Source organism: Sciurus vulgaris (genome assembly GCF_902686455.1).
Source record: "Sciurus vulgaris genome assembly, chromosome: 12".
In the NCBI taxonomy this organism is placed as follows: Eukaryota; Metazoa; Chordata; class Mammalia; order Rodentia; family Sciuridae; genus Sciurus; species Sciurus vulgaris.
In genome coordinates this window covers 108,112,522-108,132,122 of record NC_136473.1, presented here as the reverse complement: position 1 = coordinate 108,132,122, position 19,601 = coordinate 108,112,522, and the positions used below count along the sequence as shown (strand labels likewise).

Below are 19,601 nucleotides of genomic sequence, written 5' to 3'. Positions count from 1 at the left end.
TCAGATGCACGCGGCGTCCATCCTCCTGGCCTCTCCTGGAGACCCTGGCACAGAAGCTTCTTCCAAGAGGAACTCTGAGGTCGAAGAGGTACCTCAGAAGTCTGCTGCTTTTGTTGGTCCATTAAGGGTCTTGCGTCCACAGCTTAATGTAAATCAGCTTTAGTGTTGTTTTTCTGACTCTTGGGGCAATAAATTCTGTAAGTAAGAAGTAGTCAGAGTTCAGCTCCGTGCTGTGTGAGTGAGGCTCTGGGGAGCCCCCGGGGGAGAGGACGTGGTACAGTGAGGCTCGTGGAAGAGGCCGTGCGGGGGGTGAGTCAGGGCGCAGAGGGAGCAGAACACACGAAGGCCCGGGGGATTAAAGGGCTTGTCCTGGGGCTCCTGGCCATAGGCACTGCCACCACCACCATCCTCTCTGCTGAAATATCCCTGATGTGCAAATCAGAGGTCGCCGTGGGAGGGCTTGGTTTTTCAAAAATGGACAGTGTGGTTCACTTCCTTCCCCAGTCAGCCACCCACTCATGTGGAGAAGGTGGGGCACCTGAAGTGGCTTCTGCACGTGCATCCCCGACAGCCAGCCTTCCTGCAGACCTGTGTGTGCAGTTCACTCCGTGGTGTCTTGCCAAAGGCCCATGGTACCGCAGAGCCCAGGTGGAGGTGACCCACTGGGTGGGGCCATGGCATGTGGGCTGGAGCACACTTCACGCAGTGCGTTCACAAAGGCCCGGATTTCACCTGGGACATCTGTGGCCTCAGGCAGGTCAGTGTCATGGAGACTGATTTTCCATGTAATAAAAACTTCCATAAGAAAAAAAGCCTTCTAAAATGAGTTCATGCAGCTGACTTTGATAGGACTTGACATGATTTTAAATAACAGCAATACTGACGTAATAATTTGAAAACGATTTGAAAGGCTAATTTAGTGGGAGCCGTTGTATGAAGCCATAGACACCATGACCCTACCAGCCCCTCTCCTGCTTTTAAAATGTTCCTCTGTCCTGCTTTTTACCGTCTCTCAATTTTAATAAACTCACAGACATCCTCATCCCAGTCCCAGACTCTGAGGATCCGCATCTAACTCTCTGTAGGTGTCCGGGGTCTGACAGAAGGCCACTACTGTCCAAACCTGTGTGTGGCTTCAAGATTGGTCTTGTTTTGTTTTGTTGGCTTGATCAGCTCTACCTCTGGAATAGATGCTGCTTCCCCTTTTTTGGCAATTCTTTATAAACCTTAGTCTTCAGAACTTTTCAATCAATCTTTATTTTGAATTTACATAATATCATGATTGTTACTTGTCACTGACTCCAGTGAGAGACCCCAGGTCGTATGAATGAGAAAGGGAAGCAGCCAGGCGAGTGGATGGGGTGGCACTTTGTCCCCACGGGTGATACAGCGTGGCATGCATCAGCCTAAGGCCGCTCCATATTTACTCCTCAGATTCTGAAACTGCTGAGCTGAAGCAGGCCATTACCACAACCTCTTGTGAGAGGTTAATAAACGAGACAGACGAGAATAATTGTGGTTCTCTCTCCGCTTTCTTCACAATTGCTTTTTATTCCCTTCTAAAGTCTCTCATGGCTTTGGGCTAAATGAAGTTTGGATTGCAACAACAACTTTTTTTTTAATGACATTGTAATATTGGCTAATTTGCCCGCTATTGGTTATGCCCAAGTAGACACATGACCTGTGGCTGTTTGGCTTGTCCTCCTCTGGGAAAATAACTTAACGAAGCTAATAAGCTGCATTAAAATAAAATAAACAAATTCACATGGCACCCAGCATCACAGCCACATGCAGCGGGGCTCTTGTGTATCATCCTGAGACGCCGGCCCCGCATCTCCAGTGCCAATCGGGTATTTTCACTGGAAGTCCATGTGGCTTCCTCTTTAACCCTCTGAAGCCCGCTGCCCCTTGCCCACCAGCTCAAGGCCAACCTCGGAGCTTGGGGCACCTCTTCCTCACACCCTCTTCTCCCCACTAGTTAAAGTTGTTGCCGTTTTTAGGAAACAAACAGATAAGGCCTGAGACAAATGGAGGGAGCGGGGGCCAGCATCTTGCTCAGACTTCAGCTCCCAGCTCTCACCACCACAGCTGAGCCTCCAGGAGCCCGACCAAGGGCAGGGCTCAGCAGGACTTCTGAGACAAGGCTGCGTCCTGCAGGAGAGCTTGCTCAACCTCCCCTCCACAGCTCACCAATCCAGTCAGTCAGGCTCCTTCCTCATGGGGAGGAAACAACGCAGGCCCCAGACAGGGGCCAAAAACCGAAGAACCTTCTAGACGCCAGGAGATCAAGTTCTTACTCACTCACCAGTCCTGGGTTTTCTTATTTTCATTTCCATGCCTTCTCCATCCATGTGACATCAGATGACCTCAGCAGGTGGGGGCAAGGAAGAGTGTTAGGTAGGAAGCGTGCCGTCCACGCTGGGAGGACCTCCCCCCGTGAAGTCCTGCTCCACCTTCTTCTTGGCCTTTTCCTTGGTCACCACGGGCCCACAGTTAGAACACAAACTCATGCGTTCAGCTTTTCCTGGTGACCGTGATTAATGCTGACACAGACCTGGCACCACAGCCTTGGCAGTCGCAGCAGGTCAGGGTGACTGGCAGCTCAGCCACCTGCAGCTGCACTTACAGTAAATGTGTTTTGCCAAGGCACTTTGATTTTAAAATATGTTTCTACAATTTTTAAAATTATTTTATTTTAAACTTTGATTCACTCTATAAAAAAAAAATCTTTGCTATCTCAAGGAAAGGAAATAGCATAGGTTGAGTATCAAATCAACTCAGGCCCAAGAATTTGCCCCTTTGTTAGTGAATCATCTACTTTGAGTCAGTCAAAGGCCATGGCAGGGTCCAATGCAAGATTGTTGGCTTGATCTTTGAGGGCGATCTTGGAATACAAGGAAAAAGTTTTAAGAGATGAGGGGGTCCACGCAAACTTTGTCATTGGTGATTGCTTCGGTCTCTCATTTAGTCGTTGAAAATTGTTTCCGGAGCATCAGAACTGTGCCTCGGTTCTATGAACAAGAGAGTCATCCCCTACTCTTGCAGAATGTGAAGGAGGGCAAGAGAGTCTCCCGGCCAGCAGAGATTAAAACTGTTCCCTGCAGTATCCGTGAAATTTTATAGCAGGGTGACCTGTTTGGGGAGTTGAGCATGGTTAAAGCTAACCCTAGGGGAACATGCAGAAAGAGACTCAGTGAAGGGGAGGGGAAGGTTATTCTAGAAAGAGGAGCAGCATGTCTCAAGGTTCTGAGGTGGAAAGAAGCTCCGTATGTTCATGCAGCGGATGTCTGGGGCCTGATGAGCAAGAGTCAGGGACCAGGCTGTTTGCCACCCTGTAAGCTACGTCAAGGTTGCTTTGTTGGCTCCCATGTTGTTAGGCGTGGCTGCAGAATAAAGAGTAGGCTGGGCAGTGGCTGGAGTTAGGAGGTTTTCCTTGTGACCAGATGAGAGGCGATGACCCCTGGACTAGGGAGATGGAGCAGCAGAGTGGGCAGGGGTTGGCGAAGGGGCTGTGTTGACAGAATGATGGGAAACGAGGTGGGGAGAGAGAGGTGTGGAGAACCACTCCCGGGCATCCCTGAGGGGACTTTGGAGGAGGAGACTTGAGAGGAAGTGGGGAGTTGAAGTTGGAGATACCAAGAAGGCCACTGTCGCTTGGAGGAGACTGGTGTGTGGGGGTGGTCAGCTCCCCATGGCACTGAAAGCAGCAGCCTCCTCGCACAGCCAAAGCCTCACGTGGAGGTGAGAACTGGATCTTCTACGTTTCCCGTGAATTCAGTTTTCTAATATGTTCCTAGGAGCTCTGCAGCTTTACTCATGGGTGACATTGGTTTGTGGTGAGGAATCTGAAGGGTGGCCCTTTTGGTACTAGTCCTAAGAGAAGTTTAAAGGGAACAGACTCTCGGATGGAATAGCCTCAGAAGCCCACATAGCATCTTCACAATGGAGATTTACAAGATGCGTTAGTCTCTTAATGCTCCCGAGAGTTCCTGCACAAAGAGGCTTTCCCTGAAAATCTGGGGGGGAAAGACCTATAAAACTCTCTGAAACCAGAACTATTTTGAATAAAAATTTTTCCTATTTTTCCTGTGGATATTGATATCTATAGAGATTTTACGATTTGATTTTATGTGTATTTCCTAGAAATTTTATCCATAATTGATACTTAGAAATTTACTATCATAAAAGTATACTCAGCCTCTCTTAGGACAGTCTCATCTCCTGCCTGTTAAATCATATGTCTGGTTTCTAATTTTGTTTGCTTTTCCCATTGCTTATATTACAATGCTGTTTCATTGTCTGATTCATCAAAGAACAAGCTCTTCAATTTAACCGTGATATATTTGGTTTTCCATAATTAATTCCTGACTTTATACAACCCTGTATTCTTCTTAGCTTAGTTTTATAATTTTCCAACTTGTTAAATCCAATGCTGACAGTGTGTGCTTTAGCTTTTTGGTTTTTATGATAAGGCATACAGGGCTGTGTGATTTTTTTTTTTTTTTTTTTTTTTTTTTGTCTCTGAATGGAGTTTTGGCTGCATGTCCAGAACTTCAGTCCTGTGTTTAATGCCATTCTGTTTGTTTTGTAAATACTGTGATTATAGTTTTGAGTTGCTATTCGACACAAGTTTTTTGGAGTTTTATATTATTTGAAGTGGTTTGGTGGTTCTTTTCTGCTTGGCTTTTTATCATAATTTAGTTTTATTGCACTTCTGTTTTGTTACCATAGATATATGAAATCAGGAATATAAAGATAAAAAAAATGATGCTAGCTCATTACATTTATATGAATGAAACTACAGGTTTGATTCTTAATTTAGAGCAATGTAGGATCTTTGTATCATTCATTGGAGAGAATCTTTGAAGAAGTTTGATACCAAGAAAAGACCAATGAGAGTGGTCAGTCAGGCAAAAACATGCTAATGAGTAGCTACTATTTTATGTAAATATGGGGGGCCTGTTGGCGAACATTCAAAGCCCCCCTCAGTGAATTTACATTGCAATTGGCAGGAGACAACAGATCGTTAACAGATGTGATTTTTGATACAGATAAGTGCTTTGGAGAAAACACAAAAATGAAATGAATGGGAAGGGGTGAGGGAGGGTAGGAGTCAGCAGTTGGGCCCAAGGCTTCCCTGGGGGATGGCTGTGAATCAGGGATGCAAGTGATGAGGTGGAACTTCCTCCAGCCAGAAGAGGAGGAACTGCAAAACCCTGCGGCGGAAGCGAGCTTAGCCTGCTGGCAGGAGACTGGAGACAGGAAAGGCCAGTGCGGCCGCGCAGAGCGAGCAAGCGGAGGGCGGAAGCAGGCAGGAAGGCAGGTCAGTGTCCCCAGAGCCTGGACTCTTCCCGCTCGCTGGAGGACACTGAGCAGGGTGGCGAGGTAACATAAGACCACGGTGGCTTCCTGGTGGAGAGTGGAGCAGGAAGAGTGTCAAGGAGAGGTTAGGAGCTGCAGTGATCCCCGGGGAGAGGACGGCGGCTGGGACATGGGGATCTGTAGCTCATCCACATTTGAATGCTATCTAAGGCTGTCATGTAGAGAGGACCACGGAGGAAAGGTAGAGAGGTAGACCCTGGACCCAGCCCTGGGTATCCCGGAATTCAGAGATTTAACAAGGAGGAGGAGACAGACAAGGAGGTTAAGAAGCCGAAGCCGCTGGTGACAAACAGGAGTCAGGACAGCAGTCACAGAAGTCTTGAGGTGGCGAGGTCAGCAGCGCCAATGCTAAGAGTTGTGTGATGGAGTAGCACTGTGATCCTCACTGGAGGGCACTGAGGAGAACACAAGAGGGAGAGGCTGGATGGTCACGGTGACTCAGGGAGTCTTCCTATAAAAGAAAATAGAAATGGGAGTTCTTAGGAGTAGAGGGGGGTTGTGTGTGTGTGTGTGTGTGTGTGTGTGTGTGTGTGTGTGTGTGTGTGTTAAGATGCCGGTTTGTCCTGCAGACAACCCAAAGAGAGAAATTATTAAGTAGAGGGAAAAAGAATAATTATAGGAAGGAAGTTCATGAGGACATTAGAAGAAATGGAACCCAGCATATGAGCCGGGGTTTGACCTTTGATTGCTCACGGGAAAGGCAGTGTCTGTGGTTGCAAGTGTAGATCTGGTGGATTCGTTGGAAAGGAGATGGATTATTCTCCTCTGCATTTTCATTGTGAAGAGTGGAGCATTATCAGTCAAGTGATGGTGGCCAAGGGAGTGTTGGAGATTGGAGGGAAGAAAAGGTATGAACTGAGAGCCATCGGGTCCAGTGAAAGAGCACGTGAACTTTGTAATGACAGCATGGAGGTCTGGAGACATCGAGCGTCGCTTGATATTTGCAATTGTAAATGTGGTGTGAACACCCTCAGACCAATTGTCTGACTTTTTCTCTTGCATTCTTTAGCAACTTAGATGGAGGAGTAAGAAAATTGCTGAATTGGAGTTTTATTAGGCAAGTAAAATGGTGAAGGAAGAGGGGAAAGGGAGGTGAAGGCCTGGAGGTTGTGGTTACATGATCTACTGAACGTACACAGAAGAGGAGATGCAGGTGGGAGATGACGGGTGGGAATCTGGGGAATCAGTGATCAGCAGGGATCCACAGTGCAGTTGTCCTTGTCCAGATTTTCAAAAAGGAGAACAAAATGGAAATGGTCATTGATGACTTTATCACCAATGCCTTGGTATATCAATGAATTAAACAAAAAAGGTTCTAATTACTTAGTAAATCAACAGCCAATAGGAACTTGTTTTGAATCATGAAGAACAAGTTGAACTATACTAACTCCAATTTTTAATAGAATTAAGTAAATATAATATCCTTGAACCTTATGAAGTCTTTTGGAATACGTCTGAAGGCAAACAGAAGAACATGACTACATAGTGCCTTTACGTGAATCTTTCTGATGCCCAATGAGAGCAGGTTAAAGGAACAAGTGGCTCTGCCATGGATCATGCTGTAGGCCACGGCAGGATTGCCAGTGACTCTGATGAGGGCAGGAGAGCACTGTCATCAGATACACTCACCAAGCAAAACTGGAAGAGTTGTGGAGATACTACTGCCAGAATCAGGATTCAGACACCCCAGCAACCTGGAATGATGGGCCCAAACCAGCCAGATAAAACCTAATAGTACTAGTTGTGAATTTTAGTCTCCTGTTTAAAAAGGACCGCATGCATTCAGTTCAGAAGAATCCCTGTTTTATACGCAGCCTCATATAGAAGACCTAAAGGTAGTGGCAGTAATGCATACTTTTTTTAGAATATTCTGTATTTTGCTTATATATTTATTCTCCTTATGCTGACTATTTGCTAAGCAAGCTCTTCCAAATGCAACCTTGTTTTTCACCCTAGTTAGCCTGAGGAAGACATTATTTTTATTCTATGGATGAATAAAGAGATTCAGGGAGGTTGCCTTACCCAACATTGTGTAAAACATCGGAGCGCAGGGGAGTGCACAAGGTCTCCGTGGCCTTGATGACGTCTTGCTCTGCCGAGCTCCACTCCATCCTCCTTGGCTTAGGTCAGTGGAAGTTTACTCTCCATGAAGAAGGCAAACATCCCATCACACTCTTTCCTTGCAGTTGTGTAATATTACATCTGTAGATTTGTAATCAGCTGCTAGCATTTCATTTTCAGAAAATCCTTTTAAAATAGAACAAACACTTAGGAGGCCAAGAAGGAACTGTAAAATCTAGAAAATTCTTCATGAGAAACATTTGAAGATACTGGCTGAAGAGTTGGCTTAGAGACCACACACACACATACACACAATTTTCCTAACATGTATCTATAATGTTTGTGAAAATTTTTATCAAGACATTTTTTTAATTGCAAATTAAGACTATTTAAAAATCCTATAGACAAGTGTTTGGATGCAAGGTATTCCCCAAAAGCTCACATGTGAGACAATGCAGGAAGTTTCAAAAGGAGAAATGATTGGGTTGTAAGAGTCAACCCAACCAGTGAATTAATCCCTGATGGGATTAATTGAAGTGATAGGGTGTGGCTGGAGGAGATTGGAATTGGGGCATGGCTTTGGGGTATATATTTTATAACTGGAGATTGGAGACTCTCTCTGCTTCCTGATGATGTGATCTGTTTCCCTCTGCCCCAGTCTTGTGCCATGATGTTCTGTCTCACCATGAGCCCCGAGGAATGGAGCTAGCCTTCTATGGACTAAGACCTCTGAAACCACGAGCCCTCGAATAAACCTTTGCTCCTCTGTGATTGTGCTGATCAGAGCATTTAGTCACAGCAGTGAAAAAGCTAACTAAAACAGCAAGTTTGCAATTTAAAGAAATTCCGTAATGCATATCTTATGAACATTCACTTAGGAGCAAAAAAATTAAAAAATAAAAAATAAAAACAAAAACAACAACAACAAAACAATAAATACCTAACAAATATCGAAACAGCTCAGTTTCACTAGGAACCAAGACTTGTCAATGAAAACAGCCAGTCAGACACTGAACTTTCAGAGCAGGAGACATGAGAAGGAAGGGGCGTGGGTAGTACTGGGGACTCAGGTGGCAGATGTGTGCAGCCTCCCTGGGCCTGTTTGGTGCTGTGTGTTCAATGTCGTGGTCACGTGCAGTCCTTGTGGCCCAGCAGTTCCTCTCCTAAAAATTTATTTTTGTCTAGTGATTTGACAAACAGAACAGAAGAATTGGAAGATGATTTTGAAAAATTGTTTGTAATCATTTAGTATCTGGTTTCAGATGTTCGAGGACATGGTAGGTAGAGAAATTGAACTTCCTATTTTTAACAGCTGAGAGCATTCTTTTTACACATGAACAATATTTACCCATAAAAATCAGGACATGGGTTCATCACCTGGTCTTATTCTCTTCAGTGAAAAACCTGGAAGTCCTTTACCTCGGAGATCACAATCCCTCCTGCCTGCTTCTGTCGGGTAGCACTGCCATTCAAACTTCAAACTGTGAAACCCAGTCAGTCTGGTTTTGCAGAGCAATCCTTCAGAAGCTCCTATCTACATGATTGCAGCTGAAATAGACTAAACAAAAAGATGCAGTCAGTACAAATTGCTGCGGGTTATCTGTACAGCCACAGCGTGTGGTGAGAACCTGGAAGCTCCATCGACAGAATCTGTGAGACTTCCAGTAAATCAGTCAGTTCAGTGTCTTAGACCCGCATCCAACTCCCTCTGATGTCTAGACGCAGCCCAAGAGGAGGCTTCGAAAATGGGTAGAAACGAAGCAGCCAAAGCCACCAGAAGCCTTTGACCCTCTCCTAATGTTTCAACCAGATAATTATTTTCCCTCTCAAGAATTTGGCTCTCCTTTAAGGGGAAAAAAATTAAGATTTTCCATGTGAAGAGCCCCTGAAAGCAAACACTCTGGAGAACGGTCAGTGGGAACAGGCCAACGCCGGATTCTTCAGATCTGCTCCGAGAATGTGGAAAGTCTGCACCGTCTCGCTCTTCCAGCTTTCCAGCTGGCCAGCAGCTGCCGGGCCTTGGGCCAGCTTTGCCATCCCCACACCTTCACGTCGTCGGGAGCTCATTCTGTGCAGTGGAGACGCCTCCCCAAGACGGCCAGAGTGGTTAGTAGCTGGGAGCTCTGGTAGAGAAATATCTAGATAAGTAGAGACTGGCGAGTTTGTATTCTGTCAAGGTGATCCATCAGCAATTCGGCACCGCAGCAAAGGTGTGACCCTTCCAGATTCCCAGCAGTAAACTCTCATACTTGGAGACTATTTCCTTTAAATATGTACCTGTTTATTTAAAATGATTCTTTGTGCTGTTGTGGTCTGTCAGTCAACTATTTGTGACGCTTTTATATCTTAGGCCTTCTGCAAGAAGCGAAGGACCCGGTCACAGGTTAATCAGCACCCTGCATTCCCTTGTGTGGCTCATTCATTCATTCTTGCTTACTTCCATTCATAGCTGTTGCTTTTACGGAGGCCATATGTCAAGGACAGTGGTAAGCCCAATGGTGCCATTTCTTGGTCATGCGATCTTGGGAAAGTCCCCTAATCTCCAATCTGTTTCTTCGTCTATGAAATAGCTCAACTACCAACTTTGCAAGGTTTCTGTGCAGATTCAATCAGATGATTTCTCGTCTAAGAGGGTTTAAAGTTTCTCTTTCACCCTTCAACATCCCTGCTGAACCCCAGAATTCACATACGCAGCGCACATGGAATGTCTCAGCAACCCTGGGAAGTGGGGATGTCCGTCTACCATTTGTAACTCAGTAAATTGGACTGAAAACCCACCATGCCCAGGGCATCCTTCACCCTGGCTACTGGAAGTAGAGCAGCAAGAAGACAACCAGAAGCTGCTTCTGCATCTCGCCACAGTGTCGCCTTGAGAAAGCAGATGCTGTGCCAACCAAAAACCCAGATGGCCAGCTCTCTCCAGTGAGGCCAACTCAAACATGAATCCAAGTGAGAATTCGCAAGTGGGGAAATCCAGAATGAAAATGCCTGATGATAAATATTTATTCAAGATAAACAGAGAGAGTTCCTTCCAAATAATTTCTTGAACAAAATTGAATTCAAAAGTTTAAAAAAGAAACAAGGAAATTCTTAAAAGAGATGTGAAAATCATAATTCAGAAATAATCTGGGTCAGTATGTCTGCATCTATGAACAAAGTTCATATGATAAAGTGGCAGAAAGCAAGTTCTTCTCAGTTCAAGAAGTGAGAAGCTGTGCTTTCTCTACTGAATTTCATACATACAAGATATGAATTCAAGAATGATTTGAAGAGCTTGAAGATAAACTGAAAAGCATAGAAGTCAAAGAGGCAGTTCCTTCTCAAAGGAAATCGTAAAAAGCACTAAAAATAATAAAAGCAAGTCAGGCGCTGCAGTGTATGCCTGTAATCCCAGCAACCTGGGAAACTGAGGCCAGCCTCAGCAACTTAATGAGGACCTAAGCAACTTGGTGAGACCCCGTCTCAAAATAAGAGCTGGGGACATGGCTCAGTGGTTAAACGCACCTGGGTTCAATCACCAGTACCAAAAATACACAAAAGCACATTTCAGAATGACAAAACTAAGACCAAACTTATAACTATGGCAGGAAATAAACATTATTGAAACATTCCTACTCATAGGTGATGATTTTTAGATTGAAAATAAATATAAGATCCAGCCATGCTGTTGGTGCTTATAACATAGGTCTTTCCAAAAAGTAAAATAGTTCAAAGTAAAAAAAAAGATAAGAGACAAAAATATGTCAGGTAAATACAAATAAGAGGAGCCACTGAATTAATGTATGAAAAATATTGTAGTTCATGAAATCTGTAATGAAATCAGGACAAAGAACATCATTTCAATGAGCACAAAAATGTTGAAGTCTTTAGTGCACAAAAACGTTAAAGCATCAATGAAGAACCACGTCATTATAAAATTAAAGCTTCTTTAAAAATGATACTCAATGTGAGTGTAACAGTCATTCAATAAATACTGTGTATCGGCTGGTGCTGGTCACTTTGTCAGACCTACGGGTACAGTATAATAAGTCCGCTCATCCAGATATGCCTTTCTGTTTACTAAGATCATGCTATTCGGGCAGATTTTGTCGTTTCTTAATCAAAAACATTTGTTTCTATAGGCTTTGTTGCTAATGTGAATGGGATATTTCCCATTTCTATGATATAGGCAGTATTGATTGAGAAAGGCAGCCGAGTTTGTGGGTCATGCCGTTAATATTAACACTTTAACCCCAGTATCTTACTAATTCTAGAGGTGTTTTGTCAAGCACTTGAATTTTCCAATTATTTGATTTAGTTTTGATAATTTGGATATTAATTTCTTCTGAACTCTTGGTTTTTACTCTTGCATCATGTATAATATACGATTTTATTTTTTCAGTCTCTCCTGTTTGTGATTATATATCCTTTCCCATTTGTGATCATATGTATATTTTCTTCTCCCATCCTCCCCTTTAATTGTGAATTATGTATTGGTCAGGGGAAAACACTGTGGGTGAGCTTATCTGTTACGTTATTTTTGTATCTCCTATTTCACTAATTATGGTTTTAATCTACATTAATTCTCTTTTCATTTCATAAATCAATCTGTGATTTCTCTGGATAAACATTGGCTTTTACCCTCTTGCCTGAGTGGTAAACATATGTAAGCCATTCATTTCCCTACAGCCTTTCCTCTGCTACTTGGGATATGAAGAGTTTGTATTTCTATCTTTCTAAATAATTTGCACTTTTGTATTCCATGAAACGAGGGTTATCTAGGAGTGTGTTTCTCAAGTTTTTCTTTTACCACTTTCATTTAAGAAATTATTTTCTTCTTTTTGTTTGCTTTATTATCAATGAATATAATGTAGATAATCTCCTTTTTAAAGCTCGGTAAGGATAATATTGCACATAAGTGTTGGCCTACATGGATAATGGATTTTTATAAACATTTTGTGCATAATTTTAAAAATTATTTTTTATTCAAGGAATTAAAAATTCTATTAGAAGAACTTCTTTGTACTACTTATTTCTTTTATGTGTTTTATTTTTGTTCATTATAACCATTCAATTTGATTAGAGTTATATTAAAATGTATCTACACTAGTAGAGGAGGGGTACTGGTGGGGAGGGGAGGGAAAGAGGAAGCACTGTGGGTTGAAATGGAGAAAGCCATGTCACATGCATTTATGAACTTGGCAAAATGAACGCCACTATTATGCATAGCTATTAATGCACTAAAAATTACCAGCGCTTCTATTTCAATTAATTGAGTTCATGTTGTATTTTTGTAGCACCTGCTTCATTTACTTATCTACTGTGTTATTTGGTACAGCTTTCTGAGTATTTTCCAATCTTCACAAAATATACTTTATATTATTACAGAATATTTCTATTCATTTTTTCATATCATTTATTCTGTTTCATACTTTAAAATTCTGTTGCCTGCTGTTAATATTGCCATTTATACTTTAAAAATTTCTTTATTTTGTTCTTATCTGACATCTCTTTGCATCTTTTATTTTTATAAATACGTAACCGGGTTTTGTTTTTTAACCTAAATCGCCTGAGTTTAGAGGATTCAGTCCCTTTGCATGAATTTAATATTTAATATACTTGATTTTATTCTGTCATCTTATTTCTTTCTTTTTCTGATTTTATCCTTTATCTCTTTTGGTTGATTTGCTCAAAAGATTAATTTCTCTCTTTTAATTTTGGAGTTCCATTTTACTTTTTATTTCCTTAATATTTAATGATGTATATTATTATCAATACATAGTCAATACATAGTCCTATTATTCCATGAGACAAGTCAATAATTATTTCTCAGATGAGAGAGGTATTTCTCCTCCTCCTCCCCAACTCTCTTCCTGCAAGGACCCAAGACCTTCAAGATTCCTTTATTTCTGTGTCCCCTCTCCCCCCCTCCACTTGCCAGAGGAGATCTTGGTACACTTCTGCTGCCTCCCAGCCCCTCCTGGATCAACACTTCTTTTGGGTGTGTGATATGTCCTGTGCATGCAGAGTCCACATCTGGCCTGCATGGTGTACACTCTTGGTCTCCCGCACTTGTTTTGATGTGGCTCTGGACGGTACTGGTTTTATCGCTGGCCCGTTTTCTCTCTTCATCTCTCCTCACCCCGGGGCCTCTCCGCAGGGTCACTTGGTGCTGCAATAGCCCTGAGGCAGCTTCTGGGTTCCCCTCAGTCTGAGTGTGGGGATCACATCCTGATGGCCGTGGGCTCCAACTCCACAGGCCTGGTGAGAGTGCATGGGTATCATTTCACAGCCTTCTGCCTTTTGAATGTCCAGTCCAGTGACAGCCAGTTAATCCTCTTTTGTAAGTAACTTACTGTTTGTTCCAGAACTTACCTGCCTAGTGGTATCCTTTCTCATCAGTTCCTCCTGGAACACATTTGAGTATCTCTGCAAAACCCAGAGAAAGTCTCCTTTAAAAAAAAAATAAATAAATAAGATAGTTTTTCTTTTATGATTCTTTTCCCCTCTCATCTTCTTTTCCTCGGACCCCAGATATTTTCAAGTTAGGTGTTCTTGGTCTTTCTTCTCTTATTTCTCCTTCTGTATTTCCCACTTTTCCTGTTGCATCTTCAGTGCTGCTAATTCTGTTCTTGACGATGATCACTTTTCTTCCTGTCCACTCCATGTTCGAGTTTGGCAATCTGACGTTTTAGTTCCAGGAAGCCTGCACATGCAGCTCTTCCAGGGTGTCTTGGTCTGCTTCTCCCCTGAGTTCTCCCACATCGACAGCCTTGGTGATTACTGTCTCCGTTCTTTCTCTCTCTGGCTGCTCGGCCTCTTTAAGTGTCCTTTTATTTTTGTTTGTTCATTACGGCCTAGTTCCAGTTACTTGGCCCTTTAAGCAGCTAGTCCCACCACACGGGAAGCCACAGTCGTCTCAGCCATTATGAATCACCAACAGCAAGTTGCCATTTTCCTATGGAGGCACCAGGAGGGAGCCTTTCATCTGCGTTAGCGTGGAAAAAACTCAGTCTCTTCATGCCTCCCGAGGGCAGAGGATCAGGCACAGTGAAGGGTCCTGTGGTCGTTGAGGGAAGTCTGACGGGGTGTGCCACATGCTGGGCCCCGTCCTAGGACTCTCCTGTGGCCACACGGCTCGTGTCCAACCCAGAGCAAGGAAGTACTACAGCTGTGTCACTCACACCCTCTACCTGGGTCCTGGATACCAATCCTGAGTCCGCCTCCTTTGAGAATGAAGGTGTGATTAACCTGAGCGGGAAGTGCAGTTAAGCCACCGTCATCCCAGAATGCCCCGGGCACATACTTATGATCCGTGCACTGTCTTGGTGGAGTGTGTCGGCTGACTGTAAAGGCATCCAAATAGATGAGGGGGTGGTGGGGGCACGAGTGAGAACAGAGGGAGGGAGAGAGGGGGAAGAGAAGGCAAAGGGGCAGAGAAAGGAAATGCACAAGTAATTATGAAATTACAACTTGATCAGAGATGTGAAGAAAAGGTCAATAGCAATGGGAACAAGGGAGGAGAGAGGAGCTGGCCTGGAGGGAAGTCAGGGGAGGCTTTGGGGGAAGCCATGACCCGGAGGAGCTAACTGCAGAGAAGAACAGAAGCACTGCCAGGCAGCCAGCAGCCCCGCAAGGCACCGCGCTCACCTGGGAACTAGAGGACGGCCGTGTGGCTGGAGCAGACGGAGCCACATGTGAGAAGCAGCCAGAGCCGAAGGTCATGGCCAGCTGCACTGTGGGGACTGCAGGCCGTGGTGGTGGCTGTGGTCCTGAAGCAGGTTGCCCCTGGGCTCAGATTGGGTCACATTCTCAGATCATGAGGATTCAGTGCAGAGCACCAGCGGAACGGGAGCTGGGATGTTGGGAGACCATGAGAGGCTTCCATGACAAGATCGTGGCACCAAACGGAGAAGGGTTGGGGACGAGTGAAAAGTGTCAGAAATACCCCAGAATATCCAGGGCACACCACTGCCGCCGAAACGGGAAACGGGAACAGTGGAAGACCCCCGAGCTGGAAATCACCAGTTCACGGTTCTCATCCGGTGCATCCCACACTGCAGCGGCTGCCTGGCTCTGGGCGGGTCAGATGGAGACCAACACAGGAGCCGAGCTGCTGGGAGCCAGCGAGAGCACCTGGGGAAGAGTGAGGAGGGCGACTGTGGATCTCCTACGCTGCTGGCATCTACCGAAATTGGACTGCCCCCCCACACACTAAGGCAATGGGACTGTATATCATTGTCTTAAAAATGATCATAAGTTTTGATCCTGGAACTATTTATAGAAATATTTCCTCATAAAATAATAATAGTTAATGTGGCAAACATGCATGCATACTATCCATTTTAGTATTATTTATGATAGGAATAACAAAAAGGAAATTAATATTAGGAAGTTAAGCAAATGACCATCGTTTATATTAATGGTCATTCTGCCATTAAGTTTATAAAGTCTAATAGTATAAGTAAATGGTCATGTGATAACAGTAAATGAAAAAGCAGGACATAAAATTAATAAGAGACCTAGAGAGGAAAGGAGGTACAGGAAGGAGTTTAAACAAAAGAGTACATGAACCTAGGTTACTGTCACCACCGATACCTGTGTGACAGCTGCTTTTATATTTTTATTTGGTTTCCAATTTTTCAACATGGGTTTCTTATATTGAGTGTACTTTTATTATCAGGAAAATCATAGTTTCATCCCTGTTTTAGATGACACATTATAGGCATCGTGCCCTGTTAAACTCTGGTTCTCTTTCCTCTTCACAATTTGACGAGACTTTCTGTTCTGAATCTAAACAGTCTTTTAGGTTTGTAAGATTATTCCCCTGCATTTAAAGCTTTTATGAGCTGCTTAGTCAATTAGACTTGTAAATTGGCTTTAGAAATTGATTTTCTTACTGGGGAGTCACAAATTCCTTCTCAGGGTCCCCCAGTCCGCTGGCATCCAGGGCATCACATGGAGTGTGTGTGTCCTTTGCCCTTTGATTGCAGTAGCACAGATAAAATGAACTCATTACTCTGAGGTTCTTAGAAATAATTGTTTCATAAACATATCTCGATTTGCTAATTATTTTTAAATACAATGGGTTGTTTTGTTTTTCTCTAGTGATTGAGAACTTTCCACTTGGATTTTCATCTATATCATCACTGTCTGCAGGGACATAGAATCCCTTTTGATTTGGTTTAGAAGTATGATTTTTTATTTATTTATTTATTTATTTATTTATTTATTTATTTATTTATTTATTTTTTAACTCCAGGAATGTGTACAAAGACTATCGTTTCCTTGAGCTGGCATGTGACTCTCAGGAAGATGTGGACAGCTGGAAGGCTTCTCTCCTAAGAGCCGGGGTGTATCCTGATAAGTCCTTAGTAAGTTGGCTCTTTCTCTTATTTAACAATTATTATTACCTGGGTTTAAGAAAGTATGCTAGTTCTATATTCCATGTGCTAGAGAAACTAGTTTTCTTACTGACTTAGCTAATCTGGCATACTCTTGGCTGATACTTTGTTCTTTTTATGTTGCTTTTTATGATGCATTTCTCCATCTGACTTCTGCATTAAGAAGCTAATCAGCGTATTTGTTGAAGCAAATGCCCTCCCCGTCACAAAACATGAGCTGCACTTTCTCAGACCAAGATAAATTTTTTGTTTTAAAATGTTATTTTCCCCTATATGTTATTCCAAGGTATTGTATATTTTCTCTGTGTTATTCCACTGTATTAATACAAGTAACATATCATCAGTAGTAAGACCAATATTTCATACTTTAAAAAATACTCGTTTTCATAAATCTCTCTCCTTTCCTTGTGTCTGTGCTACTTGTACCCACAGTTGTATCTGTATTTGAACTCTGGCTATTGTCACTGGGAGTGTGAAAGAACAAAAAACAGTGTTGCTCATTCCACTTATCTTTATTATTACACTTCGAGTGTCCTGGAGACACTTCTCTCACTGAAGTTAATAAACAGACCTTCTCCTTGTGTGCTTTAGAAACTGTAATATTACACAGGCTCATCTGGATTTAAGCTCCAGCAGTCCTGCCCATCTTGTGCACGTGCCGTTGCACACGCTCTAGATGAATGGATCTCGGTGATCTCTGTACCCACCCAGGTTTCTCCCCAGTGTGGAAGCACCAAAGTAGAGCCCAGCTGGGTCGTGTCTAGTTTGACCCTTGTGCTGCTTACTTGGCTCTCAATCATTCACAGGACTGATCGTGTACTGATCTAGGCTCACAGTAGGGACAGTCTTTCCAGGCTAAATCTGAGAGTTGGGTACAATGTGGGGAAAGTGTAGCATTTCTGTGGAACTTCAGGCCTGACCACATCCCTGGGCTTACATTGGAAATTAACAGAGTTAAAGGGTTAAGGATTTGAACAAAATGTTCTTTCTGCTGCTATTTTAGCTCACACCTGGACCCCTAAACCCCCTTCCATCCTACACATGTCTGGGTGGCACCTAAAACAATGAGTCTCCCACATCATGCCATGAGCCCTGTCTAGGACTTACACCTGACACTTCCCTGTGATACCAAGCTACAGACACATCTATGATTTCCATAACTGCTATCCAGTTTTCATCCTGTTGTGGGCACAGATTTGCATAGAAACACACCCCTCTAGAGACTATGGAGAAATCATTTTAAAAATTGGAGTATCACTTCTACTTTAGCTTTCAGTTCTAATTATTACTTATTACTCTTCTGTATCCATTGATGGTGGTGTGCTTACTTCCACAAACATTCCATATTAAAATGCACATATACTTAATATTTTATTCATCAATTCCACAGAAACCTTCTGGGCATGTGCTTTTTAGCATCCTCAGCACCATCAGACAGGAGAGCAAGGTTCTGCTCCACGAAACAGACACTGGGCAAGAGAATATGTAACAGTTATCACACAACATTAAGATAATGGAAAGTCCCACTTAAATAAGTTAAAGGGACAGCAAGAGTGAGGGGCAGGCAAGCTTTATTTTTTGAAAGGGAACCACAGGAGACCCCTTTGAGTAACAGGCCTTGAAGCGGGCTTCTCAAAGAAAGGAAGGATTAAATGCTATGACTATCTGAAGAAGGGGATTTTTAACAGAGGCAGAGCAAGTGCAAAGCCACGTGCAGCATCTCAGAGCAGCAACAAGAAGGTCTGTCTGGAGCACCATGAGGCAGGACAGACTTGCAGGGTCTCCAGGATGGTGAGGACCAGATGATGTTGGCCTTTAAAGGACCTGTGAGCGTTTTGCATTTTGTCGTGAGGGAGGGAGCACCAATGAAGGGCGTCTCCAGTTAGTTGACGGGATAAGATTTTCATTCTTGAAAGACCCGATGGCCGGGTCTGATGAGAAGCAGCAGCACCTCTGGGTCCAAGCACAGGCTGTAGTGCCGAATCCCAGGTGCTTGCTTGCAAGCTGCGAGACCCTGGGCAGGTGCCCTAGCCACTTAGATTTTACAGTTCTCGTCGCTTAAGAAAGACAATGACAGCCCCCAGCGGGTGGTTGAGGGGTCCAGTGTGATAACGTGTGCAAGGACTGAGCAGAGCAACCCAGCGAGCATCCCAGTTTCATGTGTGATGATAATGATCATGACTCATTTCCAGCACTTTAACAGCTAGAAATAATTATAAATGTAGCCCAGTGGGATTGTAAATACTTTATGCAATTTTTCTATCTTCCAAATATGCTTGAGAGATACAGGATTTCAGTGTTGGGGGGTATCCATGGTGTGTGTGTGTGTGTCTTCCTTACATGCAGCTAGAGTTGTATGAAAATATTTTAAACCAGTTTTTTAAATATGTTTTAAGTGCACTAGAACAATTTGCTATTTAAGAAATTTTGTAACGTATTTTTTTTGCTCAAGAAATTTTGTAATGTGTTTTTTTGTGTGTGCAAGAAGAACCATCATGGAAAAGCAAAATTTCCCAGCATCAGTTTTCGTAAATCTGGGTTTTCATGCTTCGACAGCTCTACATCAAGAAGACAATCAGAAATATTTTGTTTTTAATCAGAATATTCACTTTTAAGCAAATATAGAGACGTCCTCCACAGTCTGTTTTGATTCTTTTCACGTTTTCATTTGTTTATAAACACACATTTGGTACACTTGCCTGGAAGAAGGAGACAGAGGTTTTTACTGCATACCAAAGACAAGACAGGAAATTAAACTTGGCAGTGTGCCATGAA

The 19,601-nt window shown here is 43.2% G+C and overlaps 1 protein-coding gene across 1 annotated transcript in view; it reads left to right on the top strand.

The window, feature by feature from the left end:
• Positions 1–19,601, top strand: part of DNM3 (dynamin 3) — a 449,604-nt gene that overhangs the window by 341,012 nt on the left and 88,991 nt on the right. Inside the window, 1 exon segment of the mRNA XM_079106450.1 lies at positions 16,685–16,796. Coding sequence (XP_078962576.1) covers positions 16,685–16,796 — 112 coding nt within the window.